Source organism: Sitophilus oryzae, unplaced genomic scaffold (assembly GCF_002938485.1).
Source record: "Sitophilus oryzae breed Bouriz unplaced genomic scaffold, Soryzae_2.0 scaffold_845_pilon_pilon, whole genome shotgun sequence".
NCBI lineage: Eukaryota > Metazoa > Arthropoda > Insecta > Coleoptera > Curculionidae > Sitophilus > Sitophilus oryzae.
The window spans coordinates 357031-377888 of NW_022147467.1; the positions used below are offsets into that span (position 1 = coordinate 357031).

Here is a 20858-nt window from a genome sequence, read left to right on the forward strand (position 1 = left end):
ATTTTGTTTAAGTGCAAATCTAAAGTATATTCCAGGATGTATTTCAGGAAAATATGTTTACTTCTATAGGGTGGCTCAAAAAAGTGTGAGTGGATTGGGATGATTTTTTTGAATGGAACACCCTGTATATTCTTGCATTTTTGGCTTCCTTTCAGATCACTTTACATAATCCTAAGATATGAGTAAATATATTTCCATAGTTTCAGAGATATTACTAAATAAAAAATATATTTTTCAGCCTTTGTTTAAGAAAATTATTAAAAATACAAGAACTATCCTGAAATCAAAACTATATTAAGTATTTACTTTAAATGTCTATCTATACTTACATTGCTTTAAATAAATATCATAAAATTCTACGCCAAACTTTCTAAAATATAAAATAATTTTTCATTTTTTTAATTCACGGTTTTATATTTCATATGGCATTTTCCATAGTAAATTTTTATCAAAGCCACCCAATTTTTCTCTCGGTAAGTTTAAAGTTTAAAATTATGAAATAATACTGCGTGTATTTTCGAAACAATTAAAAATTTTGAAATACTTTAAATACGAAAAATGTTCATTTCTAAATTCTCCATTTAATAAAAAATAATATACAGGGTGTTCCATTTTAAAAAACGAAGAAAAATTATTTTATATTTTAGAAAGTTTGGCGTAGGATTTTATGATATTTAAAGCAATGTAAGTATAGATAGACATTTAAAGTAAATACTTAATATAGTTTTGATTTCAGGACAGTTCTTGTATTTTTAATAATTTTTTTTAATGAAGGTTGAAAAATATGTATTTTTTATTTATTTATTAATATCTCTGAAACTATCGAAATATATTTATTCATGTCTTAGGATTATGTAAAGTGATCTGAAAGGAAGCCAAAAATGCAATAATATACAGGGTGTTCCATTTTAAAAAAAAATCATACCAATCCACTCACACTTTTTTGAGCCACCCTGTAGGAGTTAAAATATTTTCCTGAAATACATCCTTGTACATACTTTAGGTTTACACTTAAACAAAATTCCCAAGTTTTTTATTCTAGGTGCTACAGATGCCCGACGCACTATTGCCGACCCTGTATACTGGGTGCGTCTCAAAAGTGTGTGACTCACCTCTATAACTTTTTTATTTTTTCAGATAAAAAAAAGCATGGTATGTTAGTATACAGGTTGTTAATTTGTTCATTACTCGCGGCAAGAGCTTTATGGTCGAAAGATGGCAACTTCGGCCCGCTCGTCGACAGACGAAGCAGAAAAATTAATAATGCATGGGTTCTCAATGGGCAGTGTTGCCATTCTGTTCCCCTATAAGTAACTGTCGAGTTAACAACATGTATGACCTAAATTAGGATTGGTTGACGTATTCATTTGTTTTTGGTCACTTCCTGTTTTCCCAGAAATGATTACAACTTTTGATTTTTAAATGGCACCCTCGGTATTTTTATACTTTATTCGATAGAAAATGACATTCTGAATAGAATGACATATCATATGTCAATATTTGACATTCTCTTGTGGCTCATTAGCATATTTGGAAAGAGCATTTTTTTACGAATAATTTGATATCACACATTTGGTATTTTTTTTGCCATGAGAACCTGTCCAACAGCAGCAATGGAGGTCATTCTAGATCTAACACCACTGCACATTGTCATTGGTAGATATGCCAATGCGACAATGATTAGAATGGTCACTAACGGAATTAGTACTGGGAGAATTGTCAGATCAGGGGCTTGGAACACCCTCAAAAAGGAAATACCACTCCTGCAACTCCCAGTGGACGATATGCCAAGAACGTACAACTTTGACAAACATGTCAATGTAGTATTGAGCAATAAGAAGGATTGGAAGAGCGAAACGCTTGCCCATCAGTTAAAAGACCATACCATAACTTGGTATACTGATGCTTCCAAATCCAATACGGGAACAGGGATCGGAGTGTTTGGGCCGAGAGCTAATTACTCCGAACCAATGGGCCCTAGTATCCTACAGGCAGAAATCTACGCTATCGAGAGATGCGTACAACTTATCTTAGATAGGAACTATCGGACACAAGAAATAGCCATCTTATCTGATAGTCAAGCAGCGTTAAAGGCGATCAACTCAGTATCAATCGATTCGAAATTGGTCAAAGAATGCTTAGAGAAGCTGAATAAATTAGGCAAAGAAAACAAAGTCCTCCTACACTGGGTGCCTGCTCACCAAGGGATAGAAGGCAATGAAAAGCAAATAATCTAGCTAGGAAAGGAGCGAACACTCCACTAACTGGACCAGAACCGTTCTGCTTTCCAAGTGGTAACCAACTCAAGGCGGAACTCAAGAACTTGGAAGATTCCATCCGCAACCTGGAATGGAAATCTTGCAATGGTCTAGGACACTCGAAGAAGTTTCTGAGGGCTTATGATCAAGAAAAATCACAGATCTTCCTGGGTCTGAGTAAGAACGATCTTCGGATTGTCACTTTTTAACAGGACACTGTCTCCTCAATGAACACCTCAGTAGATTGAAACTAAGAAGAAACGGCGAATGCAGATTCTGTGGGGAAGATGGTAAAACACCAGTACACCTCATCACTGAGTGCGCCGAGACGACAACCATTCGTGGCATGAATTTTGGTACGACTGATATTGGAGATGGAGAACTACCCTCTATAAAACCGTCCCAGATACTGGCTTTTGTCAAAGCCCTGGGACTGTATGATGAGTTATGATTCAAGAAAGGGGGACACAATGGACCTGTAAGGTCGAAGTGATTAACCCCCCTCCCACTCATTCTAAATTCTAAAATTCTAAATTTGGTATTTTGAGTCAAATTTTTGTTACGAACCGCAAATTATAATTTTAAATAAACCATATGCGAAAATCTCAAAAGCTGACATATGATATGTCATTCTATTATTAATCTGTTATTTTCAGTCGAATAAAGTAAAAAATACCGAGGGTGCCATTTAAAAATCAAAAGTTATACTCATTTCCGGTGAAACAGGAAGTGACCGAAAACAATTGAATACGTCAATCAATTCAAATTAATGTCATATACTAACATACCAAATCTCGTTTTTTTATCTAAAAAAATAAAAAAGTTATAGGGTGAACCCGAAGGTGAACCACTTTTGAGACGCACCCGGTATAATTAAAAAATAACACCGATTTCAATATTACCACTATTTATGGCATTATTATTTTTGCATTTAATTTTTTTAAAATAGACTTTATATTTCATGTTATTTGAAACTTCTTTACGCGCGCTATGAGTAAAAATTCAAGGCCGTGATAGTTAGTAAGATGTTTCACTTCAAATTTGCACACACATTTTTTTTTTAATGTTATAGGTTGCCTCCGGGAACGGTTCAATTTGAAATCAAGATTGACAGCGATTTGACAGGAGCCATAACCAAGGAAATCCCAGTGAACAATTGGCCCAACAGAAGTCCTACCAAAAACCAAAGCTTTAACGGATGCGAACAAACTGAGCCCGGACTGATAGGCTACGCAGTCAACGGCATCAAAAAGACAATTACGTATTATGCCAAAGATTATGATATTAAACATCAACCGAGGATCGGAGACAAAGTTAAGTTCGATATACACCAAGTCAAGAGAACGAAGGAGTTTATAGCGGCCAATATACAAGTGACGCAACCCGCAGTACAAACCAACGGTATCAAACATAATTTAAGGAGCAACGGGCAGGTGTACCAGGGCTTTATAGCGGCGTTGAAGGACGGTTTCGGCTTTATCGAAACCATCGAGCACGACAAGGAGGTGTTTTTCCATTTTAGTAATTTCGAGGGTGACGCCAACACTTTGGAGCTGGGACAGGAGGTCGAGTACAATTTAGGCACGAGGGGTAATTCAGGGGGTTCGTGTTCTTCGGCAGAAAATGTTAAAATTATTTCTAAAGGTAAGGTATTACTATAGCATAAATAAAGTATATACGATAATCGCAAAACAATTTCCGATGCACGTTTCCATCAACTTTGGGTGAAAAGCTATGGCAACAGCGCTGCCAGATTGCGATGGATTTATGAGATGAATCTTAATTTAAAATTGAGAAATAATATATTTATTTATATCATTTTTTAAAGATTTTTACGCTTTATTTTTAATTCAATAACTAATATTTTAGTAATTAATTGATTTATGTGTTTTATAGCTTATTTTACTTAATACATATTGGCAAAAGCTAGTCCATTATGAAGATTATTCTAAGCGTTATTTATTTATTTATTGATTTACATCTTACAACGCAATAAGTGGTAATAACAAGTAAGAGGGTGCTATTAATGCACAAACTAATAATCACAGAATTTAATAAAAACTAAGGTAGGAATAACTGTGAAAGTGGTATAATGTGGCTTATCAATCAAACTTACTTTTCTGACTACAGTCAAGAGTAATAAAGGACCTTATTGGCACGTTATTGTTCAAAATAGTTTATCAGGGAAGCTGCAAGCTCTTTGCTTCGACTGTTTAAATGCTTCAGCATATTTTCAACACACAATTTCAAGAAATGCGATAGAAAAACTCGAAAATTTAGTTCTTAACAGAACTGTTTGTGGCTAAAAGTACAATTTCTCAAAAAAGTCTATGAAAATACACAAAAAAACGAGAATTACTCACAAAGATTCAACAACACGATATTATACAATATAATGACTGACAATAGGATAATTGTCAAATAATAAACAAAAACGCTGCTGAACACGGCGCAATGTGACCAACATAGCGGTAATAAAATTCGGTTTAAATTAATTTTTGCAGCTTTAATCTAAATAAAATTGTTCTAATTCAATCATTTGCTCTATAAAGTAAAATGAAGAACTGTTCGGTATCTTAAATTATACAACAAATTTAAACATTTTTGCCAAAATTTCATTTAATCTGGTTTGTAGACTTTAGTGTCTATGCCGATATGATTGATGACGTATACCGGAAAATATTTTGCGATTACCGTATAAGCGATATCAATTAAACTTTTAGTTACATAATCGAGGGCGCGATTTTTAAATTTATTGTTGCTAACCATGGACATATTCGACTCCGTCCTGACTCAAGGATACTATATAGAGATAAGGATTGTTCGATTCCTATCCTCCTGCACTGTCAGTTTTTCAACGTCATCTAATGACCCAGTTGCATTTCGCGCCAAAAGTTTTAGACAGTGACAGTTATTTTTGCATTTGACGGACGAGCGCACAGTGCGTTGGAAGATAAATTTAGCGGGACAAAAGCGTTTGGTTAGAAATAAGCCAAAAAATGTGTACTGTAAGAATAAATAGTAGACATTCCAATTGATATAAAAATGAATATTCTTTGTATTTCGATACATTTTTATCAACCAAATTTGGTCGTTTTCTGCTCAGCAAGGCAGAGATCATACGAAAACAAAATATTTACAAGTGCTTATACATTTTATTCCAAAGCCAAATTATGTTGAAGATTGCCAAAGGTATGTACTTTTCTACTGTACGTATATTATTTGTTAAAATTCTTTGTTCTGCAGATATCAAACTTTCATTTTTTTTTCAAATATCGATATATTGAATGATGTAGATCTTTTGAGTTACCAATTGTTACCAACACAGGTAGTTACAGTCACAGGGAGTTCAAGCTTAACAGGTGAATGCCCAAAAAGTTTCATTTCAATCGGATAGTATAAAAACAAATCAACTCCATCAAAAGGCGCTGAGTTTATAAAATTGTCTTAGATACTTACTATATATGAATTTACAATTACCAAGTGTTAAAATTAAAATTAAAATATCTATCTTAATTAATATTTTTAAAATAAAATATAGAGGGTATCACAAGATTACAAAGTAATTAAAAAATAACTGCTAAAGAGTTTTTTGTAAGTATTTCACCTGATATCATAATTTTATGTATTTGGCAATAGTTTACAATACGGTTTTTGTGTGTCATGGACGAATAATATCATAGTTTTATTATCTTGTATTTATTTATTAATAAATTAAGTTGTTAATAAATAAATAAATTTAACCATATAGTTGCTATATATTAGACCATTTGCTACGTTCTTAGATTTTAAGTCCCAAACATTGCTCTTGAGATTTTGTCCCGCTAGAATAACCATCCGCCGCACTGTGGAGCGCTGGTGACGTAGCATTCCACGGCGACTACGACAGCGGCGATTTGACGCGATCGAACAGTCCTTTAGAATATATACAGTCCTTGGTCCTGACTAACTGGAATCTAAATTTCCCGCTGGGGATTCAGGTGATAGCTCTGCTGTAGAAAATGTCATGTTGCTACATTTATTTAATTATTTCCTGACATTGTCATTCGTTTTGACACTTCAGTTTTGTATTACGAGTTTTTGGTTTAAATGAATTGACTTTAAGCTTACAAATTTTTACTAGCAGACCTTGCAGTCGAACGTTGTTCTTTTTAGAACTTCTTTTAGTGCTTCTAAGTGGTAGTAGATAGCTTAATAACCAATGCAAAAAACTCATCGCATCCTTATTAGAATGTTTTGAACGGGAAATGGGTAGTAATGGCCCTTTATATCTCTTAAGTGCTGTTAAGGAGGTGAGTTTGGTTGATGTAAATAATAACAACTCTTTATATATTTATAATTGATTTATTTTGGTTTCCTGAAATATTTTGATTAAAAGAAAATATGAAAAGTGGGCAACGCTGTGCCAGTCAAGCTTAATCACGTGACTAAAAGTTTAATTGGTATGAACTATAGTAGTGTCACTCCAAAATATTTAGAGACTTTAGAAATGCGCGGCGCAGAAACTATGTGGCAGTAATATATCAAAGAATTTGACGAAGAGTAGCGTTACTAGTTTATTTATCTCATAAAATGACTTCAATGTAGTGTTTTGAACATAATACCATGTAATATATTTTAGGTACAATTGAACTACCGGCAGTTAATGGTGAGTTACTGGAGGGATTGATCGTTAGACCGTTACGATCGGTAAATCCAGACCAGCAAGAATATTCCGGTTTGATTAAAATTAAAACTGAAAACCCTGAAGAAGGATCGCAAGAATATGAATTTGGCATTATGGGATTGGTTAACAAACGAGAATTGCTTCAAGGTAAAACTAACAAATATTTTTTACAATATATTATAAAAGTGTCCACACTGTTAGAAGCAAAATCATTGATGAATTATTAATTCATACTAAATTTATAAGGGTGAGTCTTAAATAACTGCAAATGGTTTCAGGGCTAGTAGATTTCGATAAAAGAAGCATATTTTGTTTTTCAAATAAGTCAAAGTAAAATAACTGAGTTATTTTACTTCGAAAATTAAAAAACAAAGATTTTTGGTTTAAATTTTGAGAATCACAGGATCTTTTCTCAGTTTTCTTTCTTATAATTTTAATCTACTACCTATATTGCCATATTATCAAGATATTATATTTTTAAATAAAAATTTAAAAAAAACAAAAAATTTTCAAAATCCGAATTGGTAATTTTTTTCCCCGGAAAAAAAATACTCATATGAAAGGCGTGTTTCTGGGGTCGAAATATACTACCTTTAAAAATATTTGCACTTATGTAAGACTCACCCATAATGCATTAGATTGTTACCAGTTTTTTTTACTCTTAAATATAATTATTTCTTGATGTTGTCCATTGTAATATCTGCTGTTTATTAATATTTTTATTTTTAAAGATATTTTTAAACAGAGTTTGCTAACAAATGCATATATATTTTATGCCAAAGTTCAATAACGAGATATACCGATTTTAGAAGTCATTTTAGAAGTGTGGTCTGGATTTTAACGTGTAAGACAGTGATGTCAGCTTAATGGAAAATCAAATGTATTAAAAAGAGATAAAAGTTGGGTTGATACATTTCTTCTATGCGGTATTGCCGGATTTTGCATCAAAAGTTCAAACCGCATATGTTGACGTTTATGGAAAATGTTGCATCTAGGGTTGGAACCTTATTCTTCACAATTAGTTACTCATTTTACTACAGATATAATAGATTAGATATATTATCTTCATTTCAGTAGTGTGCATGACAGTTTTTAAAAAGTTTATTTTTTTCTACACAAATTTTTCCAACAAACGTAAAAACCGGCAACACTGTATGCTGCTTTTGATTTTATCTCTCTGTCTGTCAACCGGTCTTTTATATTATTCTGTGTCTTACACGTTAAAATCCAGACCACACTTCTAAAATGACCAAATCGGTATAAAGCTCCGTCTACACATAACGTTTTACCTGTCAGTCTTACCTAATCAGTCAAAATGTATTAACTAAAACAATATTGTATGTTGACGAAAAAATTGTCCTTTTCACGGAAGCTCGTCTAGATAACTGACGTTCAGTTTTACAACAAAAATGTCATTTCGTTTACACTGAAAAAAATATTTAAATTTACAAAAAATAATATGGATATATTACAGCATCTTTGACAAGCGACTTTTACCAATCTAATAATATAGCATAGTTTTACAAAATTGTGTTTTTGTAGTAAAATTCCATAGTTTTTGTTTTCAACTTCGCAGGTAAAATTTCAGTAGTACACTAGTTTTTAATCTGTTTTACCTGACAGTTAGAACGTGATGTGTAGAGGACCAACTGCCGTAAGTTTTTAATCTTCCGATTTATCTGACACGTCAAATTGACAGGTATAACGTTATGTATAGAGAGTACTTAATATTTAAATAAATAAGATATGAGTTAGAGAAGATCTTTTTAATTTTTTCTTCATTTTTTCTTCTCTGTATGACAGCATGGCAGTACAAATGGTTACCGCAATAGCCGAAAATGTACAGACCATGATTATCCAAATAATAATAAATATAACATGCTACATATTGTTACGGATTCCGTGGGTCCACTATTTAAACTCACGATAAAATACTTAACGAATTTATTTGTTTCACTTTGTACACACAACTTATACTATTTACAACACAACTTATGCAACTACTATTACTCTAACGGTATTTCGCGGTATTTTCAAACTTCAGACTATCTTCAGACTTTAGACTTCAAACTTCAAACTTGTCCAACTGTCAAAGCGCGGGCCTTATATACCCCCTGGCGGTTGTTTCTAGATTTTTCTAAAGAATTCTATAATTTTCTTTACTTTCTGGCGAATGCGCCAGGTTCCTCAATGCACGCCGCGACTATCCAGCAGTACGCAGTTATGCAACCAGTAATAATACACCTTGACATTGCCCCCTTCTCAAATTTGATCGTCCCGATCAAGGTTTCCTGTCTGGTATCTCTTCAATCGATCCAGATGAACTACTTTCATCTTACTTCTAGGGCTGCGTTGAATCCGGTACACAACATCATTTATCCTCTTGATGACTGTATAAGGACCTTCCCATGCTGGAGTTAACTTTGGGGACCTTCCTTTCTTGCGCTGTGGGTTATACAACCATACCCTATCGTCCTGTTGAAATCCCGTAGAATTAGCTCTGAGGTCGTAATGAGCTTTCATCCGGTCACTGGCTAGCGCAATCTTACTTCTAACGGCCTTATGAATGTCCAATAATCTTTCCTTCCTAGCGATTCTTTCGAACGACAGTCCAACGCTATCCTGTTCCATTTCTTCCCCAGATCGAGTACTTGGTCTTTGTCTAGCTGCGCAAATCTTACAACGTTGACACCATTTCTTAACATCTTCGCAATAATCCACCCAGTAAAAACGGTCTCTCAGCTTACTCAAGGTCTTGTTTACTCCAAGATGGGCTCCAGTTTTACCACCGTGAATTTCTTCCAATACCTGGGTGACTTTCTTCCTTGGTACCAGTAACTGAGTTGTTACTGTCCTGCCATCCGCACTTTCCCACGTGCGCTTTATCAATCCATTCTCAATCACCAGTGAATTCCACTGAGCCCAGAGAGCTTTGAAAACGAGCCCTCTGTCCGCAATATCCTGCCACGGTGGTCTCTCGCCGTTACCTTCCTTGAGCCGTAGTATTGCTCCGATGTCTGGATCTTCCATTTGATCTTTCCTCAACTGTATCGTCGTCCATTGTTCGTCAGTTCTCAGTTTAAAATTCCTTACTCTGATAGTGCTTTCGCGATGTTTCATTTTCTTGCCCAAAGTAGCTCGTCGTCGATCTGGCTCGTTGTCGATAATTTGTACCCGTCCTACACGGCACCAACGGTTTTCTCTAGTTTCCCGAACACAGTCTTTCTTGGTATCACCAGGTATCATCACAATTTTCGATGATCTTTCTTCCATATTTCCTGGTCTCTTTTCTTTAGATACAGAAAATTCCTCATTTCCGATTTTCAGGATGTTTCTATGGTGATCAAACGAAAAACCATGTTGACTGATCACATCCATACCCATGATAAAATCATCTTCAATGTCTGCCACTACAACGCTATGCCGAAACTTCAAATTCCCCTAACTCCAATTCCATGAAAGCCTCTCCCCGTACAACGTACATTTCCCCGTAACTGTACGTAAATACACTCTTCTTCTAAGAGGCATCATCTTCAATCCTTGCACTGAGTTAGTCCGCACCAACGATACCATAGCGCCTGTGTCCACAGTCATTCGAATTCTTCTACCATTGACCTTCCCGTTGATCACCAAACTGTCAGCGGTTTTTCCTAGACTCCTAACGGAAAACATCCTAGGGGCTCTGTTTTCTTCAGCCAATACTCGCTCATTAGTGTTGATTTCCTGGTGCCTATGTTCTCTCGATGGTAAACGGAATCGCATTTGGACGCGGCAATCCCGTTTGATGTGGCCATTCCTGCCATATCTATAGTAACTTATGTCCTGGGATCTTCCGATGTGCCGATGTTCTCTTAATGATGAACGGACTGGCATTTGGATGCGACAATCCCGTTGGATATGGCCATTCCTGCCACATCTATAGCACCTAATATCCTGGGATCTTCTCTGGTTCTCTGTCTGGGTGTTGTTGACTCTCTTGTTCACTAGTAATTCACATAGTTTATTAAACATCTCCTCCAAACGTATGTGAGAACTCTTTGGCTGTTCCTCAACCGATACCGAGCCTATCTTCGGTTTAGGAATGGCGCTAAATGCAGCTTCTATTTCCAGCACCCTGACGAGTACTTCGCTGCTGGTAGAAAATCGGGATATTTGCAGCGCCCTCTGCAATTCGTTGTCCCTCAGTCCGCTAATAAAGCACTGAGCAGCGAGTTCCTCCCTAAACCCTTCCGGTGCTTCTGGGTATGCTAGGTGTACCAGCCGACGTAAGTCTGCTTCAAATTCCTGCAGACTCTCTCCGGACCTCTGCAGGCGCGTCTTGATCTGGGCCTGGTAAAGTTGACGTCGATGTTGGTCGCCATATCTTCTGTCCAATGCAGCAACCAAAGCCTCATACTCCTGCTGTTGGGCTGCAGGAATAGTTTGTAGCAGTTCCAGGGCAGGGCCACGCAGCGCGATGACAAGTGCCGCTGCTTTATCCTGGTCGGTCCATCCGTTGGCAGCGGCGGCTGCTTCAAACTGGCGGTGGTACATCGTCCAGGTGGTTTGTCCATCGTAGGTGGGGGCCTTGAGGTTCGCAGTCCCAGGAACGCCAGGTGTCCTTGCATGTGCCTTGGTCTTCTGTATGTCCATCTCTAATTTTTCCATTTTCTGTTGAAGGCGCTCCTCCAGATCTTCTACGACTTCTTGGAAGTGGGCCTCTTGTCTTCGTTCCGAATTTTCGAGACTTTTCTGCATGCGGTCTTGATCTTCAATTTTGTCCTTCTGGCGACGTACTTCTAAATCTTCAACAATTTTCTCCAACCGTTCTTGTCTAATTTCTTGATTTTCTAGAATTTTCTGAACACGGTCCTGTTCTTCTTGTCTTTCTCTATGACGTCGCTCCTCCAAACGAATTTCCAAATTTCCTATTATTTTCTCAAGCCGGTCCTGTTCTTCTTGTTTTTCTTTCTTTTGACGCGCTTCTAAACCTTCTAACATTTTTTCTTGATTTTCCATAAGTATTTTCTGTAGGCGGTCTTGTTCCTCTTCTTTCTCTCTTCTCATATTCTCCATAAAATCGCCCAATAATTTGCTTACTTCCTCCATTTTCTTCGCTTGCTCCCTTGTACCAACCATAAAAATACTCTGATTCGGTCTAAAAATCTTCCAATCCACTTAATTTCTTCTTAAAATCCTCTTGAATCGCACTTCCGACACCAATTGTTACGGATTCCGTGGGTCCACTATTTAAACTCACGATAAAATACTTAACGAATTTATTTGTTTCACTCTGTACACACAACTTATACTATTTACAACACAACTTATGCAACTACTATTACTCTAACGGTATTTCGCGGTATTTTCAAACTTCAGACTATCTTCAGACTTTAGACTTCAAACTTCAAACTTGTCCAACTGTCAAAGCGCGGGCCTTATATACCCCCTGGCGGTTGTTTCTAGATTTTTCTAAAGAATTCTATAATTTTCTTTACTTTCTGGCGAATGCGCCAGGTTCCTCAATGCACGCCGCGACTATCCAGCAGTACGCAGTTATACAACCAGTAATACACCTTGACAATATTTTCACAGTCGGCGACCAGGTCCAGTTCCAAGTCGACTCGACCCACAGGGCGGCCAACATCGTAGCCCTGCGCAAGAAGCTGCGCGCCACCGTCGACGCCATCAAGGGCCACTTCGGCTTCCTAGCCTACGAGGTGGATGAGGGCAAGAAGCTCTTCTTCCATATGACTGAGGTGAAGGACAACGTTTCTCTCAGCGTAGGCGACACGGTGGAATTTGTTCTGGTCACCAATCACAGGAGCGGAAAGTCGTCGGCTTGTAATGTTGTCAAAGTGAGGTAAGCCAAAAGATTCAGACAATCATTTTTATAGAGTGACTTACGTCATCAATATTTATATGTGTTAAGGTGGATTTTCATGCATCCGTCATCTGTTGATCGCTTAAAGTGTTTTTACTTCACTGCTTATCCGAAAATTTTTAATTTCTGTTGTCCGTCAACGGAGAAAGTTGAAATAAATTTAATTTTTCTACAACCTTACTTTTTTTGTTGGCAAATTTGGGACATTTAGCGCTATTGGGAAGTGGTTATTCTCTTTCCAGTTTATATATAATTTTACATTTTAAAGATTAGTAAAAAATTAGTAATGACTGACCGTAATGACTGGTATAGCCAGAATTATTAGTGCTCTGTGCAGCTTCAAAGGACGAAAGGCTGCAAATGTCACAAATTGTATTTATTGCTCGTGTATCTTCTATTATTACACCAAACAAAAAAAGTAAATAATATGGGATTCTTACTATTGTGGGACCCAATTGTATTTGATCCCTCGTATTTGTCGCCAAAACGAAATTATCAACAAATTAAAACAATAAGTAAAATTAACGGAAATTGTTATGGAAATGAAATTGTTAAGTGTCATAAAATATTTTTGACCAATCACAACAAATTCGCATTATTCGATAAACGGGCATGAAAATGCAATAAATTTAAACACTACGAAATTTTCTGATCAATAAAAGTCTTGAAATTCAACCAATAAAATCAATATCGTATCGTAAATTCAATAACATATCGTATCATGTGCGGATATAGGATGCTTAAAAATCCTCCTTTATACTGAGAATTTTCTAATGGATTGTCTGAGACAGGGGACTATTTCATTCCTGAGACCAAACAAAAATAGACAAACTTTTCTTGTAGTTTTATTCACAGTGTTACCAATTAATAACGTAAGATGCTTTTTAAGTGGGTGTATTTTATTATAGAGCCTTCTTCAAAACGCTTGGTACATACCATATGATCCAAAGAAAAACGGTGTGAAGATGGCTTGGAAATAATGATCGATGGCATTCTCCGTATAATGTTACAGATAAAATGACAGGGACCTTCATTTCCAAGCCAAGTGCGAAAATGCAAGAATAAAAACATAACTACTAGTAAACTTCAGTCAAACTAGTAACAGATATTAGAATAACTTACTAGTAAAGAGTTGTTTCCATGTTTTTTGTTGTTTGAGAACGATCGCACGCGCTGAAGTAACTATTTTTGAAGTCTCTTTCTAGGATTCAGAATAATCTCACTGTAATTCAAGCTCTGACACAATATCTTTCCAAATTTGTACACTTTGCATAAACCAGTTATAAATACCAGTTATAAAATAAAAACAGAGAAGCTTAAGGCTCCAAAAATTCAAATCAAAAAGGAAAGGGAACATTTATTTTGTTGAATAAAGTTACCATTATTTTTTAAATACTTTAATTAACAAATTCTAAAAAGTCAGCTTAACGTCAAAAAATAGAGATCGAAAATTTTCACAGAGGAAAAAAATAATCGTCATAATTAAGTAACACAGAAAGTTACAAAAATATTTCGATAATTTTGTTCATATTTTGGGCTAGACCCTAGACTATTACCGTTTTCGAGCTGCTTAGTTCTGAGTAGTTCAAATGTCCCATATAAAAATAAAAGTTATAAATGACTTATTTGAAAGATTTTTGGCTCACCCTTCAAAACTAGTATTCAGTTATGCAGAAATGTAATAAGAGAACTTCGTTTTTGGTAATTATTTTTTTTGTTAAGTCCGTTTAATTTTTTTGTTAAGTTCGACGCCCAGAAACGTTACAAAAATATTTCGATAATTTCTTTCATATTTTGGTCTAGATCCTAGACTATTACCGTTTTCAAGCGCTTAGTTCTGATTAGTTCAAATGTTCCATATAAAAGTAAAAGTTGTATGACTTATTTGATACATTTTTTATTCACTCTTCAAAACTAGTATCTAATTATGCAGAAATGTAAAGAGAACTTTTTTCCTCTTGGTAATTATTTTTCTTTGTTAAGAGTGATGTGCAGGCATGCCTCGAAAGGTTACAAAAGTATTTCAATTATTTCTTTCATATTTTGGGCTAAATCCTAGATTATTACCGTTTATGTCTGAATAGTTCAAGTATCTCATATAAAAATAAAAATTATGAATATGGCTTATTTGATAGATTTTTCTTTTCTCTCTTCAAAACTAGTATCGAATTATACTGAACTGTAATGAAGAGAATTTTTATACCTTTCTTTTTCTTTTGGTAACTATTATTCCTTTTTCACAGTGATGTCCAAGCACGCCCAGAAAGGTTAATAAGCAGACTGAGGACCATCTCCTTGGACGACGCCGGACCCAAACTCCTGGTAGTCCGCCAGCCCAAAGGTCCAGACGGTTCCAAAGGCTTCGCCACCGAGTCCAGAACGCAGCGATTACCCGGTAACGTTCCCGAATAACCGGCCGACGCCGATTCATCCTTTACATCCAGCTCTCAAAAGAAGAAAAATCTCTCAAAAAACGCAAAAAATTCTGTTCTAAGCTAAAGTAGTCCTTCTCTTTTGTATCTGTCAGAAAAAGTGTTGTCGAACCTAGGTATATATCTGTAAGTCTTGCGGAATGTAGGGAGTACACTGCTCCTTTGCCGTTTCTTTTTTTTTTACTGTGAATGGCGTGAATAAAATAAGATGTTAACCGAGAAACAAAACCCAAAACAAAAGCAAGAAAATAAAAACTTATCGATTTTGAAATGACTCTACTTTTGCGGGGGGAAAGGGGGAGTTAATAATAATAATAATAACTCTTTTAAGTTCTTCGTTTCGATCATTTCCATTCAATATTTAGTCGTGTAGCGAAAAAGGAAAATATATATCTTTAAAGAAAGTGGAAAAGCCAAGTTTGCTGTGCTTTTTAATATATAAAGAGAATTTTATTTCTATACCCAACTCTTCTCACTTTTATTCTGTACTAATAAACCTAAAGTATTCGATTTCGGTTTTGGATGAAGTACAATTATTATTTTCTGTGAAAAAAATATCGTAATAGATGGTTGAGAATTTCGATTACTTTTATTTTATTAGTGTTTGTACAGAGCGTTCCGTTTTAGTTTCAAATCAGAATTATCTCGCTCATTAGTAAAGATAGAACCCTTTTTTACGAAACTGAGCTGTTTTTTATGAAACCCAAGATACCACAAGCAAAATTAATATTATTAATTATATATTATAATATTATATCTATAATATTATAAATATAATATTAACGTTATGCTTATATTAATATAAGCATAACATTTAGCTTATAAAACAATAAACTTTTGATTTCTAACCAAAATTTCTCTCGACGGATGATAATCCAAGACCAAAATGACATTCTTCGCAAATGTTGAAGTATAATTAGTAGAAAAGTCAAAAGTTTATTAACTCTTTCTACTAATTGAAAATGTCTACCACTAATTTTGACGTTCTGAATGCTTACATTGAAATAAAAGGAATGAACTTCTACATTAATTTAAACTACTAATTTATTCCACTAATTGCGAGGTTCTGAATGAAGCTTTACCGTTTAATCGATGTTTATCGTAAAAAATTAAACGACGCGTCTCATCAATAAAAATTCGATAAATTTGCAAGAAGGCAATGAAATCAGTGGCCGGAGGGTTTTGCTTTATAAAATATATTGCTGTTTATTTAAATGTTTTTGTCGGCATTCTTTTCATAGACACAGATCCAGTAGACGTACTTTAAGAGCTTAGTTACGCCACATTAATGTACTGGTTCTGGATACAATAGTTAAACCATTTCTAAGATACTTTTACTATAGCTACTTACTCGCTAATTTTGAAGCTACCTATTGTTAATCGATATCATTCGAAAAAAAAACATCCCTAATCATATGTATCTAGTATAAAAACTGGTTTTACGAAATTTAAAGAACTGAAAACATAATATTCCATATTTTATATAGTAATTTTGCAATATTCAGCTAATATTCGGGTTATTAAAAAGTGAAGGTGCCCGGTGGCGTGGAGGTACAGGCTCTCGTCTACCAATCTCAAGGTTGTGGGTTCGAATCCTACACCCGGCATTTCATCAGCCGACTATTTTTATTAAAATAAAAATAGTATGTGTACCTAGGTCGACTCAGCCTTAAATGAGTACTTGGGATTCACAATCCTGAGGTAATAATAGGCGGTTGAAGCATCGTGCTAGCCACATTACCTTCCTTGTATACAGAACAGCTCTAGTATGGCAATCTGTACCTTGCTACTCCCAAGTCGTTAAACGCTATATACGAAAGCTATTATTATATTAAAAAGTTAAATGAAAATGTGAATACAAAAATTAATTTCGATTGTTATTTATATATTGATAGGTATCGATAATTTTGAAACCACCTATAGTTCATTTGATAACGTCAATGACTATCGATAGTTGTCAATGACTATCAATAGTTGACTTATCGATAGAAAGAAATTCCATCCCTAATAATTACACGACATTAAACAAATGTTCAGAAATTCCATTTAAACAATATATATATACATACCAAAAAGGATTGTTTTGTATGTTGTTTAAAAAGACAAACTAATTTCTTAACAAATACACAAGGTATCCTATTTAAAAAACCTAACATGACCAATCTCTCAGAAATAGAAATAATAAGGAAAAAATAACTAAATTCCTTTTTACCGCTTTGATAAGTTCTCAGACAAAGGATATTTTCAAAATCACCCTGTATCGTAGAAACTTACCATTTTGTCTGCGCATCTTTGGTTTTATTAAAAAGTAGTTTCGGTTATTGAAACTGGAATGTTCCATTTTTACTATTAAGCAAGGGAACTCTCATCTGCAACTAAAATGGGTCACTCTGTACAGTTGGGCAATTGTAACTAAGTAAAACAAGAAAAAGAAAGTAATTTAAACATCGCTTAAATAAAAAAAAACAAAAGAAAAAATATATATTAAAAAAAAGATAATCCATTGACAAATATATGAATACAATGAATTTATTCTTAGATTACAGAGTTAAGGTATTAGATAATAAAAAATATGACTAGAAAGACTGCAAGTAAAAAAACTGTACAATGTAAGGTTATTCTCGTTTAGTTGTGAAATTGTTTTTTTTTATTAAGAAATTATTTAGATGAAAGTCATAGTTTGCAGTCAAATGTACAGTACCCGCAACATCTCGCTTTTTTAAATCATTATTCATTATTTATTCGACGTTTTTTTTTAAATTGAAACAGTGAAGTTGCCAAGATTTATTGTTATCTAGTTTAGTTGCTATTAGAAAGGTAAGTTTCATTAAAACAACATCGGTGTTTGGTGGATTTTGTGTGTATATAAATTACTTTTCGAGTGTGTCTTCAAATGGAAACTTTCAAATTAACTATAGTTCATATCAAGTAAACTTTTAGTCACGTGATTAAACTTGACCGGCACAGCGTTGCCCTCTTTTACATATTTTCCTTTAGTTTAAATATTTTAGGAAACAAAAATAAATTAATTATAAATATATAAACAGTTATTCTTTATATTAACAAAACTCACCTTCTTAACAGCACTTAAGGGACGTAAAGGACCGTTGCTACCGCTTTCCCGTTCAAAATATTCTAATAAAGTGATGTGATGATTTTTTTACGGCTGTTAAGCTCTCTTGTACACTTCGCACTAAATGACGTTCCAAAAAGAACAATGTTCGACTGCAAGGTCTGTTAGTAAACATTTTTAAGCTTCACAATGCTATTTATTTAAACCAAAAACGCGTAAAACCAAACTAAAGTGTGAAACGAACGACAATGTCAGGAAATAAATAAATAAATGTGGCAACTTGACATTTTTTACAGGAGGGCTACCACCTGAATCCCCAGCGGGAAATTTAAATTCCAATTAGTCAGCCCGGCGCCGAATATATCCATGGTTGGCAACAATGAATTTAAAAATCGCGCCCTCGATTATGTAACTAAATTGATATGAAATATATATGTTTATATCAAAAAGGGAAACTAATCTAATCATATCATTGGGTGCATTTGTGACCATAAGTTTTGACTAATAAGGAATAGAATATGAACATTCAGCAAATATATACAGTAATTTTTGAATAATCCTATGTATTTGAAGAAAAACAATGTAATTTTTTATACAATTTATTATTTTTGATTATTTCAATATTGCATTGTAGATATTCAAATAATCAAAACTACATTATTAAAAAATAGTTCAAAAACATTATCAAACTTCTAACCATTAAACATATTTTTAATGGAGCGATAACAGTGACAGTTTATATATTTTTCCAACTAAAGGTGAGATTACATGGATCCGTCACGCGTCGTCCGTTATTCCGTCACTCAACAGGTTCAAGTATAGTTCCCACACTTGAGAAAACAAATCAAATGAAAGTTCTCAAAGCTACCAAATTAATTATCGATTAGATTATCGTCAGAACAAAGAGATTACAGAATTATAAAATAAATAGAAAAACTTATTCAACCAAAGCGTGCAATTTTAAGTACAAAATTTAATATTTCTTGTGATAATGTCTGGTGTAAAATAATAATTATTTAAATTAATGTATGAATTAGCATCAAATGCCCTTATAAAAGGTCTCAATTGATAAAAATTGGTTTAAAATACGTAATAAACATTTCCAATAAACAGTACCCAAGTTAAAATACCTATCTGGCCATCGAAACTACGTGGTTTGGACTTTAACGTGTAAGGCCACTATTACACTATTAAATTTCTTTGTCAAAGATTTTATTTTATCAATGAATTTGACAGTGTAATATGTGTGATTTTATAAAATATTGGGTAATAACAATGTCAAATTTTTTATCAAATATCTTTTACAAAAGATCTTTGGACAAAGAAACTATATAGTGTAACAGTAGCCTAAGACACTGATGTAAACAGCTTAATGGAAAATCAAATGTATTAAAAAGAGATAAAAGTTGGGTTGATACATTTATTCTAGGCGGTATTGCCGGATTTTGCATCAAAATTCCAAACTGCACAAGGAGGCATTTACGAAAAATGTTTCATCTAGAGTTGTAACTTTATTTTTCACAATTAGTTGCTCATTTTACTACAGCTGTACTAGATTATATTTAGCTTAGATATATTTTCTTCATTTCAGTAGTATACAGGAAAGTTTTTAAAATAGTTTGTTTTTTCCTACACACGTAAATACTGGCAACACTGTATGCCGCTTTTATTTTGTCTCTGTCTGTCAACCCGTCATTCATATTTATCTCTGTCGCGTACATTAAAATACAGACCACGCTGATGAAATGACCAGGATGGTAGGAATATGAAGAGATAATGAAAAATCTGTTATGTCGAATTTTCATTGCTTTTATTTTCTGATTCTTCTTTATTTATAATTAATATTTATTATATTACACTTCAACGAGCATTAAAGCTAGTCTCTATAAGGTTTTTAATCTGTGCCTGTGTTTAATTTAAATATTATAAATTTAACGTTTTTTTTAAATGATGCATTAACATCGAAAAAATCGAAATATAGTTTTACACATATTATAAGGATATGATATTTTAATAATTTATTTGCTTTTAATTAAATTTTATACATTGTAAAGTATTATTTTAATATAGACTAGCATTAATTTTAGTCATAAAACTAAAAAAAAAATCTTATGTAACATAAATTTATATAAAATGAGTTTTTTATCAAGCGTATAATGGTATTCATCTAAGGTGTATATATTTCAAAAAATGTTTGTATATAAGTTATCGAAATATTAGTTTATATATGTGTATTTTTCTGAAATAATCATCTCGATTCAAGTTAGAATATAGCAAAGATTTGATCTATTTTGATATTGTTTTTGCAACGTATTTACAATATATTTACACTACATGAGGTTTCCTTTGAAATTGAAGACATACTCGAACAAAAAGGTAGTTTTATGTAGAATAAAACTAATTAGAACGAAATTGCCATTTCAAAAAAAAACACCATTATTTAACTGGTCGACTTTTCTACATAAGATTTGTTTATTATGTGAACTAGGTATAAGGATTTAGCTATATAAAATCATACTAGGTAGCAAAAGTAATAACTTCATTTTCAGTAACAATTTATTATCTC

General features: G+C 33.9%; 1 protein-coding gene across 2 annotated transcripts in view; it reads left to right on the forward strand.

The window, feature by feature from the left end:
- LOC115889732 (cold shock domain-containing protein E1) overlaps positions 1-16609 on the forward strand; it is a 66051-nt gene extending 49442 nt beyond the window's left edge. For both annotated transcript variants that reach the window (XM_030909797.1, XM_030909798.1), the window contains exons 11-14: positions 3331-3902; positions 6880-7071; positions 12499-12766; positions 15031-16609. In XM_030909797.1, the coding sequence (XP_030765657.1) occupies positions 3331-3902; positions 6880-7071; positions 12499-12766; positions 15031-15199 (1201 nt within the window). In that variant the 3' untranslated portion in view covers positions 15200-16609. The remainder of the gene's footprint in view (positions 1-3330; positions 3903-6879; positions 7072-12498; positions 12767-15030) is intronic.
- The last annotated feature ends 4249 nt before the right edge of the window (positions 16610-20858 follow it).